The following is a 13,499-nucleotide window of genomic DNA, read 5'->3' on the forward strand; positions in this document are numbered from 1 at the left end:
GGTTAATACATTTAAGTCTTCAAAGTTTAGGATTATAATATAACATGGAAATAATTATTTATGATAACATGCAACAAATTATATATTATATTTTTATGAATGTATTGGAATCTCTATATAATACATAGGCTTAAAAGAACATGTCAACAGCTAGGAAGACATGAAGTCCTGCATAGCAAGAGAGTAAGAGAGCATGATAACAATGGAAAGTGCTTACCATGATTTTGTTAAACACTTATTTCATCTGGGTTAATGTTACCTGTACGACATTCGGCCTCAGCTAGTTTGGAAGTCTGTGATCCGCTGACAGTGGTAACTAGTAATCTGTGTAAAGCACCGGGTCTGAGGAAGGGAAGCAGGATGGAGGTTGTGTTTGCTGAAACAGAAACGTTGTGCACTGGCTGTCCGATCCATAACAGAGCTAAGTTGTAGAAATCCAGATCTCCAGATGGTTTCTCCCAGCTTGCATTCAGACTAGCTGATTTTCCCTTGTTACTTAGTTTCAGGTGATTCACCTTTAAAGGCACTGAGAACACATCATTTGATTACAATCAGATTCTTTAAATATGTAATTTCCTATAATAATTAAACACACTTCTATTTGTTAATATTAGTTAATGCATTTAAATTATTATTTTTTATTTGAAGTTCAGATTACAAATGTTGCTGTTAATTGATGTTTGTTCATAATGTAATAACTTGAATGTATGAATGTAAAAGTGTAAAAAAAAAGCGTTTGGTCTCGTTCTGTATCGCGTATCTTGTCAGTGTCTGCGCTTGCTTGGCCATTTGTTTTGGAGAAAATAAGGAAAGTATGTTCAAGCGCCAGCAGAAAACAGTCTAAAGAAATACTCTTTGAGAGAAGCAGTCTTTATCAGCAGAAGTTAAAAGCAGCTCGTAAGTGTATATATGTATTTGTGTGTGGTTGTTTTTTTGGTGTTTGGCTTAGCGTTATGTTAGAATCATTATTATACTCTTATACCTTTTGTTCTTTAATATTTTGAATTGTTTTTAGCTTTATTTTTTGTTTTTCATTTAAATGTTAAGTTTTGAAATTTTATTGTATGCATTTGTCATTTTTATTTAATCTCTTTATTTTAAAATGTGTATAGGTAGTATTTATAAAGTTTTAGCTTTTAGTTTTGGATCTGTTTTTAGTTATTTTAATACTACAATTGATTGCTTCTATTGTCCTCATTTGTAAGTCGCTTTGGATAAAAGCGTCTGATAAATGACTAAATAAATAAATAAATTAAAATAGAATGTAGAAATTAACATGAACCAACATCACATAATTCTGAAAAGTGTTGTTCATTGTTGCTTTTCAATTAGTTAGTTCACTAATAGTTCACATGGATTAACTAATGTTTACATATATCACCCTATTGTAAAGAGTTACTGAAAATACATTTATAACATTTCGACATTTCAATTTAAAAAAAAAAAATAAATAAAATTTTCTGTTACCATATGGTTCGTTTTATACAACCTAAAATCATTCAGTACCCACATCTTAGAATTTAGTGTGAATGAAAATTAGGTAGTGCTGGCCAGAAGTACTTTTTTTTTCTTGTAACGTTTTACAGTAAGGTTCCATTTGTTAACATTATTTAACTACATTAGTTTATATGAACTAACAATAAAAATACTGCATGTATTATTATTAGTTAATCTCAGCAATTATTAATAAATTATTAAAATCAAAAGTTGTATCTGTTAATATTATTTAATGGGCCTAAGCTAACAAACAAACTAGAATATTCATCAGTTTTGAAATTAGACATAACCTAGACTTTTCTTACATGTTCTTCCCTTTACTGTAGCAGAACCACGCAGGTTCTTTGTGGTAGTGGTTACAGTAATGTCGTACAGGCGACCGGGCGTGAGGACATTAAACGTGCACTCTCTCATGTCACGACTCAGGGTTCGTGTATGAATAGCTGTAGATGTGTTGCTTTGAAAAAGCTGTACAATGTAACCATCGCGGGATGATGAGCCAAAGGGGTGAGTCCACAGAGCGCTTAGGGAGGTCTCGTCTGAGTGACGGATGTGCAATTGAGATACTGGCGGAAGACCTGAAAAGAAATAGACCAATACCAAAAGAAATATGTTACAAAACCCTAACTACAGTTTGAAATAATGTTGTGTTAGGAATAAAATACAACAGTATTATTTTCAAAAAATGAGGGTACAGGGCATTTTTGGGGGATTTACAGTAAAAATAGAAATGTGAAGGTTATGTTATAAACCACTTAATTTTAAGGTTAACTTATGTTATCTTGGAGACAAAATTGAAAAATTGAATATAACTTTACCCAGAGAAGGTAAGCGAGTGTTGTTTTCACAGAAAAATCATGTTAACATGCATACTGTTTGTGTTTTGTGGCTACACTTAAATTCTACTGACTTTACTAGTAATGAACCTAGAATATTAAATAACTAATAATTTTATGTTCAAGTCACATGACAAAAAATCATAGCATACTACATTTACTGTTGTTTTAAATAGCAGACTGTGTAGTCTACACATTATACAGTGTGCTTGGGTTCCATTCCAAACACGGCTTAAAATCCTATTCAACCAAGACAAAGTTTGGCATGAAAATTCAGCCTGACAAAGTTTTTGTTTTGTCTTGTTTTTAAATGGAGGAGGGTTGTGGCCAATCAGGCTACTCTTAAAAATCTAAAACAATTATTGGCAGCTATGGTTCCATAAAGAAAATTGAACATGCTTGGAATCTTTCCATTGGACAGTAGGTTCTTTAAATTATTAAAATAGTGCTTTCAAGAACTGCTAACTCAAAGGTTTTTTTATAGAAACCAAAATTGTCCTTCTATGGCATCGCTGTGAAAACGTCCCAGATTACTTATGTAACCATGGTTCCCTGAGTAGGGAACGAGACACTGCGTCCTCTAGGGGTCGCTATGGGGGGAACGCCTCGTCGTGACCCGTGTCTGAAGCATACATTGAAAAAACACCATAGAGGACGCAGTTCGAAGTTCCCATGAAAGGGAACCTCTCTTTGGTCCCTTTATTTTTAAGACCGTACTACAGTAATAACAGTCTATATTATGGAATATATGTGCATGTAGTGTTAATCAAAAAATGTTCTGTCATTAACTGCAACAAGTGCTTTTCGTCATTTTGACAGTAAACTAATATTTTTATTTCCATGCTTTAGAAACATTCCCGTAAAAACTGCTAGGGACTACATGTGAAAAAGGGGGGAAATGTGAAAACAATCTGGGAAAGAAACACAAGTGAGTATTTGGGAAGAAAAATGAAAGATTCTCATTGCATTTCAGTGAACTATTCATAATATATAGCAGTGGTTCCCAAACACATTCTTGGAGTACCAATAACACTCCTTAATTAAACACACCTGATTCAACTCATCAGCTAATTAGTGGAGACTCCAACACTTGAAATGGGTGTCAGACAGAGATTAAACTGGAGAACAGATTACAAGAATGCAGTGTCTGTTGTATTTTTCATATTTGAAATGTGGAAAAGAAAAAGAAAATAATCAGGACAAACAGAATACAGCAGACTGAAAAGAGCTCTTGCCACAAATATTCTTGTGATACCCAGTGTCAAATTCAAATTTGTTACATTATTTTACTGATTAGAAAAAAGTGGTCCTGAAATTCATGCACAGGCACTTTTAAATGTTTGTTCACAAGTATAGCCATTTTAAAATGAATTATAATGAATAGAGAACTATTTCAAAAACAGGTAAAATGTGTCTTCAGTGAATTTTAGATTATTTATAGTTATTTAGAGCAGCAATTCACAACTACTTTCCTGGGGAGCCACTGCTCTGCACATCTGCTTATCTGACACTCTTAGGCCCCGTCCACACGGAGACGCGTTTAGCTGTATATGCATACATTTTGTATCATATAGGCATTTCGTCCACACGGATCCGGCGTTTTGGGAGAGTGAAACCGATATTTTTTTAAACCGGGTCCCAGAGTGGATAAATCTGAAAACGCCACCCTTGCATTTTCGTGTGGACAGCGAATCCGTATACTTTCTGAAACGATGACGTCATCAGGCCACGTCTCGCCCCTATTCAGACACAAAAACATGAACAAACACTGAACGATTGTCTTTTTATTAACTAACATTAACACAGATTAATAAATGTATTGTTCCATGTTCGTTTGTATACCGCGCGCAAGGTCCCTTGCGTTTTCGTGTGGACAGCAAATCCATATATTTTCTGAAACAATGACGTCATCAGCCCACGTCTCATCCCCAGTCAGACACCGCTACGTCACGTAACAGCAACAAAAACATGAACAAACACTGAACGATTGTCTTTTTATTAACTAACATTAACACAGATTAATAAATGTATTGTTCCATGTTCGTTTGTATACCGCGCGCAAGGTTTATGCGCATAGTCCAAGTCTTCTTCTCTGTTTTTAGTGTATCTCTGTGGCAGAATTACAGCGCCACATACTGGTCTGGCATGTATACTACAGCGGTTTGTGTCAGTTTTGTGGTTGCGTGTGGATGCAGATATTTCTTGAGACGAGGGAAAAAAATCGGATCGGATAGGGAAAGCTCTGGCTTCGTGTGGACGTAGCCTTAGTTCCTAGTTCCTTAGTAGCCTTAGCCTTAGTTAGTTTAGCTCTCTTAAGAAGCCAATGATCTGAATCAGCTACGTTAAATAAGGAAGACATACAAAATGTGATGGCACCCCAAGACTGAAGTTGAGAACGACCAATTTAGAGTATCAACACATGGTTACCTATTTCCTCCTCGTAATAGACTGTATTAGCCAGGCCTCCATTCTCTACACTGACTGCCATGCTGTACACTCTGCCAGGCTGCAGATTTAACCATGACAAGAGTATTTCCTTTGCCATTCTGTCCACAGTTTGGTTAGCAAGGATTTCACTTCCATTTGAAAGCACCACACGGATGTGCTCCCATTCCCCGGAAGGGGGCGTCCAAGTGATCTTTAGTGTGTCACGATCAGACAGGTTCTCCATCACCAGATCTGACACCTTTCCTGGTTCTAATAGGGAAAACACAATGTTAAATGCAAAGAGTAAAAACTATCAATTAAAAGTATTAAGTAAAAACTATGTAATTACATTTAAATAATTAATTTTAACAGCAGCATTCTAGAAATTGATTCTTATTAAAACTACTAAAGTTATTCATTCAAAAGCACTAAATGATTTTCCCTTTTTTATTCATATTAAATAGACAGCAACAGGTACTACATTAGGCTCCTGTAAATATAATACACAAATCTAACACACTGTTACACATGCATTTACTTTATAACCTACTGTGTTAATGTGAACCTTGTGTGTTTTTGACAGTGTTTTGCTCCAAGTGCTCTGTGAAAAACGTATTTTGTATATTTACCATATGTTTTTGCTTTCACACCAAAACAGCCTTTTACAGCATGGAATAATAAATTATCTGTTGAGTATTTTGTGCTGAAACTTCACACACACATTATAGGGACACCTGAGACATCTTGTAATAATTATGTAATAATTATATTACATCTTGTAAAAGGCCACTGAGGCCAGTGTTTAATAGTCTTTTAAATGTGGTGAGACAACAGCAATTAAGAAAGCATCTAATCAAAAACATGTGATGATAACAATGTGGATAAGAAGAAATTAAAACAGAAGAAACTAAACGGAAGAAATTAAAAGATTTCCATGGCAAAGAAGAAAATTGCCATGGACCAGTGGTAGTTTGAAGGTGTTTACCAGCTGGAGCGAACTTTTCCAGGAAGCTTGTTTTGAACTCTTGAAACGAACTCCAAACTTTGTTTTGGCCTGATTTTGTCTGAAATGACGTCAAACCATTTTGTTCTTCGATTTCACTTAAAGTATATTTTTAAAGGTTGCTGTGTATTAATATAGCATCAGTGTTTTGGTGCTTCTGTTATTGTTGGCAAACAATAATGCAGCATGAAATTTTGTTCAGGCTTTTGAAAGAGCTTTTTTCAAATATTTTGATGTAACAGAGGAAAAGGGCTCACACAACTGAAAATAGGTGGCAGAAAAAGAGTGCAGCAGCTTTTGCTTTTGTTCTGATAACACAAGGCCACAACAAATAAGGCAGTATTCATTTTTTGTTCTTCAAACTAAACTTATGACTTCAGGCCAACCAAATTTAAATTCTGACTAGTGCCGTTCCAAACAACACATTTCACAATGATTACGTATTAGAATGCATTTGATTACATGATCATCAACATTAAGAAAGCAATCTGACCAAATACGTTCACAAAATGTACTCATATTAATGAATAAATAAGTCGCTATTGAAAAAACAAAGTGTCTTAGAGCACTTACAGCATAAAAGTGCACTCATAATAAGTTATTTTATCAGCTGGAGCGAACTTTTCCAGGAAGCTTGTTTTGAACTCTTGAAACGAACTCCAAACTAACTTTGTTTTGGCCTGATTTTGTCTGAAATGACGTCAAACCATTTTGTTCTTCGATTTCACTTAAAGTATATTTTTAAAGGTTGCTGTGTATTAATATAGCATCAGTGTTTTGGTGCTTCTGTTATTGTTGGCAAACAATAATGCAGCATGAAATTTTGTTCAGGCTTTTGAAAGAGCTTTTTTCAAATATTTTGATGTAACAGAGGAAAAGGGCTCACACAACTGAAAATAGGTGGCAGAAAAAGAGTGCAGCAGCTTTTGCTTTTGTTCTGATAACACAAGGCCACAACAAATAAGGCAGTATTCATTTTTTGTTCTTCAAACTAAACTTATGACTTCAGGCCAACCAAATTTAAATTCTGACTAGTGCCGTTCCAAACAACACATTTCACAATGATTACGTATTAGAATGCATTTGATTACATGATCATCAACATTAAGAAAGCAATCTGACCAAATACGTTCACAAAATGTACTCATATTAATGAATAAATAAGTCGCTATTGAAAAAACAAAGTGTCTTAGAGCACTTACAGCATAAAAGTGCACTCATAATAAGTTATTTTATTATTTGTTAATACAAATTATTCAAATTATTTGTACTTACCAGTTTTTACTGTGATCCATGTCTTATTAGAAAGTGTTCCACTCCTGGTGCTGACTGACACCTGGTAGGTCTTTCCAGGACTCAGACTGTCAAACACTACATCTGTACTATTAGGGGACATGGCTTTCTCAAAAGAGTTTGAACCATGTAATGTCAGATTAACAAGGTAACTGTCCACATCACCAGAGGCTTTATCCCACAGAACTCTGAGGGTTTTCTGGTTGCCATTGTTCTCCACTCTGAGGTTAGAGACAGCAGCTGGTACTGTAAAAGGAGAGGGAGACGTCAGTTACATTTCTTGCTTAAAGATGTTATAAAAGTCTGAGAGAGAGAGAGAGAGAGAGAGAGAGAGAGGGAGAGAGTGTTTTATCTTCATAATGTTTCATCAAAATGTAATATAACTTTCTCCACTATGGTATATAATAATCAAGCGTAGCGTTAGTTCTGGCAGGTCACGTTAGTCAAGCTCGCATCAGCTGACCTTCAGCTGATCCAATCCAAACTGTATGCTAATTGTCAATCATCTTTGACGATAGTGGTCCTGACAGAACCCCATTTTTTTTCCAGACAATTGCTGGATAAAATCAAGCCTGCCTTTTTAATATCCTATTCAGCTTGGGAAAACACCACATTACAGAAATAAAATGGAATGTGACACTGTTTCATGTTGACTTTAAAGTACTGACTAAGGTGACTAAGGTCATTTTTTAAAAATATATAATTCAGTTAAATTCATGTTTACTTGTATAGCATTTTTCCACAATACAAAGAGACATAAACGGTATTGTTTTCAAAAGTGTGCACTTTGAAACCTGTTTTTGAAAGATTGCATTTTCTGGCCCCCAAAACACCATTGATGTGTAAATAAATGGCCAAAATGTTTTCAATTTTTAGTTGAAAACGGTGTTGTGTATATGCTCCCTGAGATGTGTTGTGTGGTGTGCGATTTTACGTTTGTGTAGGAGTGTGTAAAATATTCCTTTTGTTAACTAATACTTCTTGTGTGAAGTTACATGGTATTCATGGTATCAGTCGCTGGTTGTGTTGACTGAGCATTTGAGCGACATTAAAACAGGCGTTTATTTGGTTTTATTCAACTCAAAAATATGTTGAATGACTGAACCTGACCACATTAGATCTGTACCACTGTATACAAACAGATTGTGTCAAAGCGGCTTCAGAGTGATTTGATAAGCCAAATAAACTGAATGTAATCAAGTTGAGTATGTTTGAGAATTTGCTGTCAAGATCTCAGAGGGATAATGAACATAGCCAATCAAACAAAACGGCACAAAAATTAAATGAATGTAGGAATTTATAATCAGTGCAATGTTTTATGATTGAGACGGCATGACGTAACTTGACATAACACAAGGAGACAAAGGTGACTTTTCAGCGCTCAAAACAGGAAAGGGTGTTAACATGTCTGCCTAAAATATAGCAGAGGAAATCATACAGGCACAGATATATGATCACAGCCACAAACACACACATTTATAAAAGAGTGTTGAAAGAAGTGACATTTTAGTGTCTGTATTGTCAAATCTGTTCATTTATTTCAATTATTACTTGAAGAGCCGAATACCTGTTTGTGCTTGTCTAGACACTGAATTCTGTAGCTCTCCAACCTCTGTAATTACAGTGATATTGTAGAGTCGTCCAGGAATCAGCCCTTTTATTGTGTATGAGGTGGCTGTGCTAACAACTGTTGCATTCCAGATCGAACCCATACCACTGCTGTCTGTAAGCATGATCCAGTATCGCTCTGATTTGCCTGGACCAGGCTGCCATGAAACTTCCAAGCTGTTTGTATCTCCAGCAACCCAAAGATTTTCCACGGCTGAAGGTCCTAACCAAAAGACATTTAGAAATCCTATCAACAGTGTGAAAAATTGAAAAATAATAATAATAATACAAAAAATGTATAATAATAGGAAAAAAAAGTTAAAATAAGTTAAATAAGGACCAACAATTTGAAATCAAATTAACTGATGCATTAAATGTTAAAATCTACATAAAAATACATTAAAGTGAATCTGTATGTAGCAGGCATTGTATATATATATATATATATATATATATACTAACTTGAATAAAAACGTGTTTTAGATGTGTGTATATAAGACACATTTAAATATACTGCAATTAAGTAATATCTTGCAAATCATGCAGATGATAAACAGTGATCCCTTTGGTTTTGTTGCTTCTGACAGACAGTATCAAAACAATCCTCATGGTAAAGTGGTCAGAAACGAAAAGGTGTGGACACAATGTGTCCTGCTGTGAATTATTCTTAGAGAAGGGAGCAGCATGTCTAGCAACCTATGTGCAAACATGATAACGCTGACCTTTGCTTTTTTAAGAAAGCTCTTCCTAATGAGGCTTTGTTGAAAGGGTATTGTGAGAAGACAGGATAAGAAACCTTTCAGGTTGAAGGTCAAATTCAGGCAACTTCTTCTAATTACTTTTTTTTTTACTCTTTTTCTCCTTGAGACCCAGTCATTGTTTATTTAAAAATTTTTGATCATGTTAATTATCCAAGCTAACTAATAAATGCAATATTCAATAACTAAAATACAAAATGAAATGAACTGGCCCTACATTGTCTTTTGTTTTAATCACAGAAATCTGAACAGAAGGAGCCTCTAATATGCCTAATGATATTTTTATGAATATTTACAGGTAGGGATTTCTAGACACTTTTTATACTTTGTTCTCAGATGCAATCATAAGTAACCTTATGATTAAGTAACCTTATCCAAATACCTTTGGGGTCCACTGTACATGTTATATGTGACCCTGGACCACAAAACCAGTCATAAGGGTCAATTTTTCGAAATTTAGATTTATACATCATCTGAAAGCTGAATAAATAAGCTTTCCATTGATGTATGGTTTGTTAGGATAGGACAATATTTGGTCGATATCCAACTGTTTGAAAATCTGGAATCTTAGGGTGCAAACAAATCTAAATATTGAGAAAATCGTCTTTAAATTTGTCCAAATTAAGTTCTTAGCAATGCATATTACTAATCAAAAATTAAGTTTTAATATGTTTACAGTAGGAAATTTACAAAATATCTTCATGGAACATGATCTTTTACCCAGCGACTTAAGACTGGTTTTGTGGTCCAGGGTCACATATACGCATTACTGTAATCAGATCTCTGAGAGCTAACGAGTCTTTGTATATACAGTGGGTACGGAAAGTATTCAGACCCCCTTCAATTTTTCACTCTTTGTTATATTGCAGCCATTTGCTAAAATCATTTAAGTTAATTTTTTTTCCTAAATTTAAGGGGGTCTGAATACTTTCCGTACCCACTGTATTAGAACAAAAGAACAATGAGCCGGATGGGAGGGGGAGAATGGACTGAAAGAAATGACCCACAGTCAAACTCCTGTTTTGGAGTTTAGCTCAGTTGCATATACACGGCACATTATCAGTACAAGCCAACCTTTCCTCATATTTAGAGAAGCTTTTGACACTTGACCATTTGGATTTGCACATAGAACTCTAGATTTACATAATCTGTGTTTCTCAAGTTCTTTCATACAGTTATTCCCATAAAGAGGATTTGAAGCACAAAAGTGTGTTAATATTCTGAATATTCTGAATTTCCTCTCTGGAAATTGACTCTCTCTGCCTGCTCCAAAATGTATGTTTAACTTTTACTTCTGCCGATATTGTAACCTTGTAGATTGTAATCTTCCATTGTTGAAGATTATCATGATGTTCAAAAGAATAATAAACTTTGGTCACAGACTTTATTTTCTGCAATACTGCAAAAGCCAATAAATTCTACTTTTTTTTTTGTTTAGGTTTTTGAGGGAAACAGGGTGATGTAAACTTCCAGATTGGCTTACAAAAAATACTATCACTGCAGCTTTTATTACGCATTTTGTGAGGCTCCAGTGGCTGTGACATATTTCGCACAGTCTTATATTCTATAGTTAAACAATTGTTTTAGTTAAAAGTTATACACAAAATGACTTTAAAATCATACAGCCATATTATTTCTGCAAGCACAGAATGTTTTAGTTAAATTTATCTTTTTTATTTATATATTTATCATCAAACAAACAATATAAATATTGAAAGAATGAATTAAATAAATAAATAAATAAATTAAATAAAGAAATAATGCATAACCACTTGTTTATAACTTGGCAACATAACTGCTAACTGAGAGTAAATAATGTTCTTTGTGGTTTAAATGATGGTTAGTTAACCCCTCTGAGGTCACATTTTTGTGCCAGACAAATAAGAATTAGAAAAATGTTGAAAAGACAGCTTGTATTTAGCTTGCCATTTTATTATATTATTATTGCTGCTGCTGCTGTTGTTGTTGTTTACAGTAATTTTCATGAAATACCTTCACTTTTTGTCAGCATGGGTTATATTCGGGTCAGTGTTCAAATTTAATGTCATTTGACAAAAAATGCAATAATAATGATGTTAGAAATCTAAACTACAACTAGGAAGGCTTCAAAAAAAGTTATAACAGCAATTTTTTACTTCAGAGTCGACATTGTGTATTTGTTTCACCGCATCTCTGTAGGTAACCACTTAAAAGTATTAGCACTGAGTAAAATAACAACTAACCTCTTAATAACATTACTTGAAGAATCATTCATGTTTGGAGAATAACCGCTGTGAGTTACACACGCTCAAGTTTAATACTGTTAGAGGTCTATTCAGCGAGAAACAGTAGTGATGCTTGATTTGACTTATATCAGACTGAACACAATGCAAATAATACAACATTCATTATTAAAAAGCAAGATTCTTACTCGTTGGCAGGGAGACAGTGTGTTGAGTCTGTTGTTTTTCATCCACTTTTGATATTATATCTAGGTGATGCCACGTTCCAGGATCTAAATTCTCAGTTTTGCACTCAAAATGTGTCAAATGTTCCTGGTCTTGATGACAGTCTTTTGAATCATTGAGTCTGTCCCTGACAGAAACTGTGTATTGGCATTTCACATCTTCATTATTCAGCGTAATGTGTATTGAGTCTGTGGTAGAAATGGCCTTCACAACTTTAATGCTACATTTCTGTGTGTCTACCACCACGGTACTCTACAAAAAAAAAAGTGAGAAACACCTTTACTGGACTGATAAAACAGCTTACAGAAGTATACATACAGAAAAGTATTTTTGTAAGTTGAAATCAAGTTTTTACAAGAAGTATAATTATTGTTTTTTTTTTTTAAATATGTTTATTAAAACTTACCAATATTCCACATGCTACCCAAACAGCTACATGAATGGCTTTTCTTCTCGGCATTGTTATTTTTTTCTTCTCTTTTTTTTTTTTTTTTAGATGTTTTTAGTCAATACACAGAAATCCAGTTGAAAAAGGCACATCGTTCCTTGGTATATATTCCAGAGAGTTCTTTCAAAGTACTTTTCTGAAAATCCAGTCTAGAGGACCTCTGTGGGAACTGCTCACTTTCACTCATTAGCCCACCACAATCAGGAAAGTGTGAAGGAAAACAATCCCGTCTCTAAAGGATATCCTCAATCAAACGTCTAGTGAAGCATTGTTTTTGGTAGTCCAGTGGAGACACGTTGCACAGTCTCTCTAAAATACTCAAACTCTACTAGACTAGCACAAAAATGAGGCAAAACTTGGTTTCTTCAGCATGCATGCGCCATCAAAAGCTTTAAGGTCATAAATGCCGGTGAATTGGAACTTTTGCTGAAACAATAGATGTCAATGACTTTCTGCTCCATGAACATTCAATACAGCCCAACCCCACTTCCTTCCTGTGTTCTCAGCGCTCCTGCAGAACGACGTGTTGAACAGAGAAATCTTGTACTAGTAATTGGCTTGCAAATGTTCTTGCATCACAAAAATTCCATTCCATTTGTATATCATAGATGTTTGAATGTAAAAGACATGGGTCTAAAATCAAGAACAATGCAGCAATGGCAGACATATAAAAGTTAGTCCAGTGTATACATTTATGACAGAGTCTTTGAAGGTTCAGTGCAGAGCTGTATATGAATTTACATCATCACTTGAGTGGACAAGTACCGCTAAAACATCAACAACATGTGTCTGCCTGGTACAAAGAAACTCCAAAAAGGAGAAAAGAGGTGTCAATAAACTAATAGGATCTAATTTGTAGCAACCTTTGTGTGTGCTTAAATATTTGTGTTGTGTTTTTTCCTTGTTTTTGTTATTCATTTATCTAAAATACATCTACAGGTGCATCTCAATAAATTAGAATGTCGTGGAAAAGTTCATTTATTTCAGTAATTCAACTCAAATTGTGAAATTCGTGTATTAAATAAATTCAATGCACACACCCCCTTAGCTGTTATAAATTCACTGTAAACCGAGGCTTCATGGGGCTTATTGCTTTTATAAAATGGTTATTCCATATACGAAGTAAGGTTTCACAGAATAAAACAGAGCAAATAAAGTGTAATGATATTAATAAAAACATTA

The 13,499-nt window shown here is 34.5% G+C and overlaps 2 protein-coding genes across 5 annotated transcripts in view; both read right to left on the bottom strand.

The window, feature by feature from the left end:
* Nucleotides 1-12,738, bottom strand: part of ptprb (protein tyrosine phosphatase receptor type b) — a 50,776-nt gene extending 38,038 nt beyond the window's left edge. For 3 of the 4 annotated variants that reach the window (XM_016483062.1, XM_016482301.1, XM_016484521.1), the window contains exons 1-7: nucleotides 12,276-12,738; nucleotides 11,833-12,121; nucleotides 8,624-8,887; nucleotides 7,039-7,302; nucleotides 4,761-5,030; nucleotides 1,803-2,075; nucleotides 260-526 (exon numbers count right to left, since the gene is read on the bottom strand). In XM_016483062.1, coding sequence (XP_016338548.1) covers nucleotides 260-526; nucleotides 1,803-2,075; nucleotides 4,761-5,030; nucleotides 7,039-7,302; nucleotides 8,624-8,887; nucleotides 11,833-12,121; nucleotides 12,276-12,329 — 1,681 coding nt within the window. In that variant the 5' untranslated portion in view covers nucleotides 12,330-12,738. The remainder of the gene's footprint in view (nucleotides 1-259; nucleotides 527-1,802; nucleotides 2,076-4,760; nucleotides 5,031-7,038; nucleotides 7,303-8,623; nucleotides 8,888-11,832; nucleotides 12,122-12,275) is intronic. The other variant, XM_016483813.1, reaches the window with a different exon arrangement.
* Nucleotides 12,739-12,819: 81 nt separating this feature from the next.
* LOC107696015 (uncharacterized) overlaps nucleotides 12,820-13,499 on the bottom strand; it is a 4,252-nt gene continuing 3,572 nt past the window's right edge. Inside the window, exon 3 of the mRNA XM_016496540.1 lies at nucleotides 12,820-12,863. Within this exon, the coding sequence (XP_016352026.1) occupies nucleotides 12,820-12,863 (44 nt within the window). The remainder of the gene's footprint in view (nucleotides 12,864-13,499) is intronic.

Source organism: Sinocyclocheilus anshuiensis, unplaced genomic scaffold, assembly GCF_001515605.1.
Source record: "Sinocyclocheilus anshuiensis isolate Anshui unplaced genomic scaffold, SAMN03320099.WGS_v1.1 scaffold73, whole genome shotgun sequence".
NCBI classification, from domain to species: Eukaryota; Metazoa; Chordata; class Actinopteri; order Cypriniformes; family Cyprinidae; genus Sinocyclocheilus; species Sinocyclocheilus anshuiensis.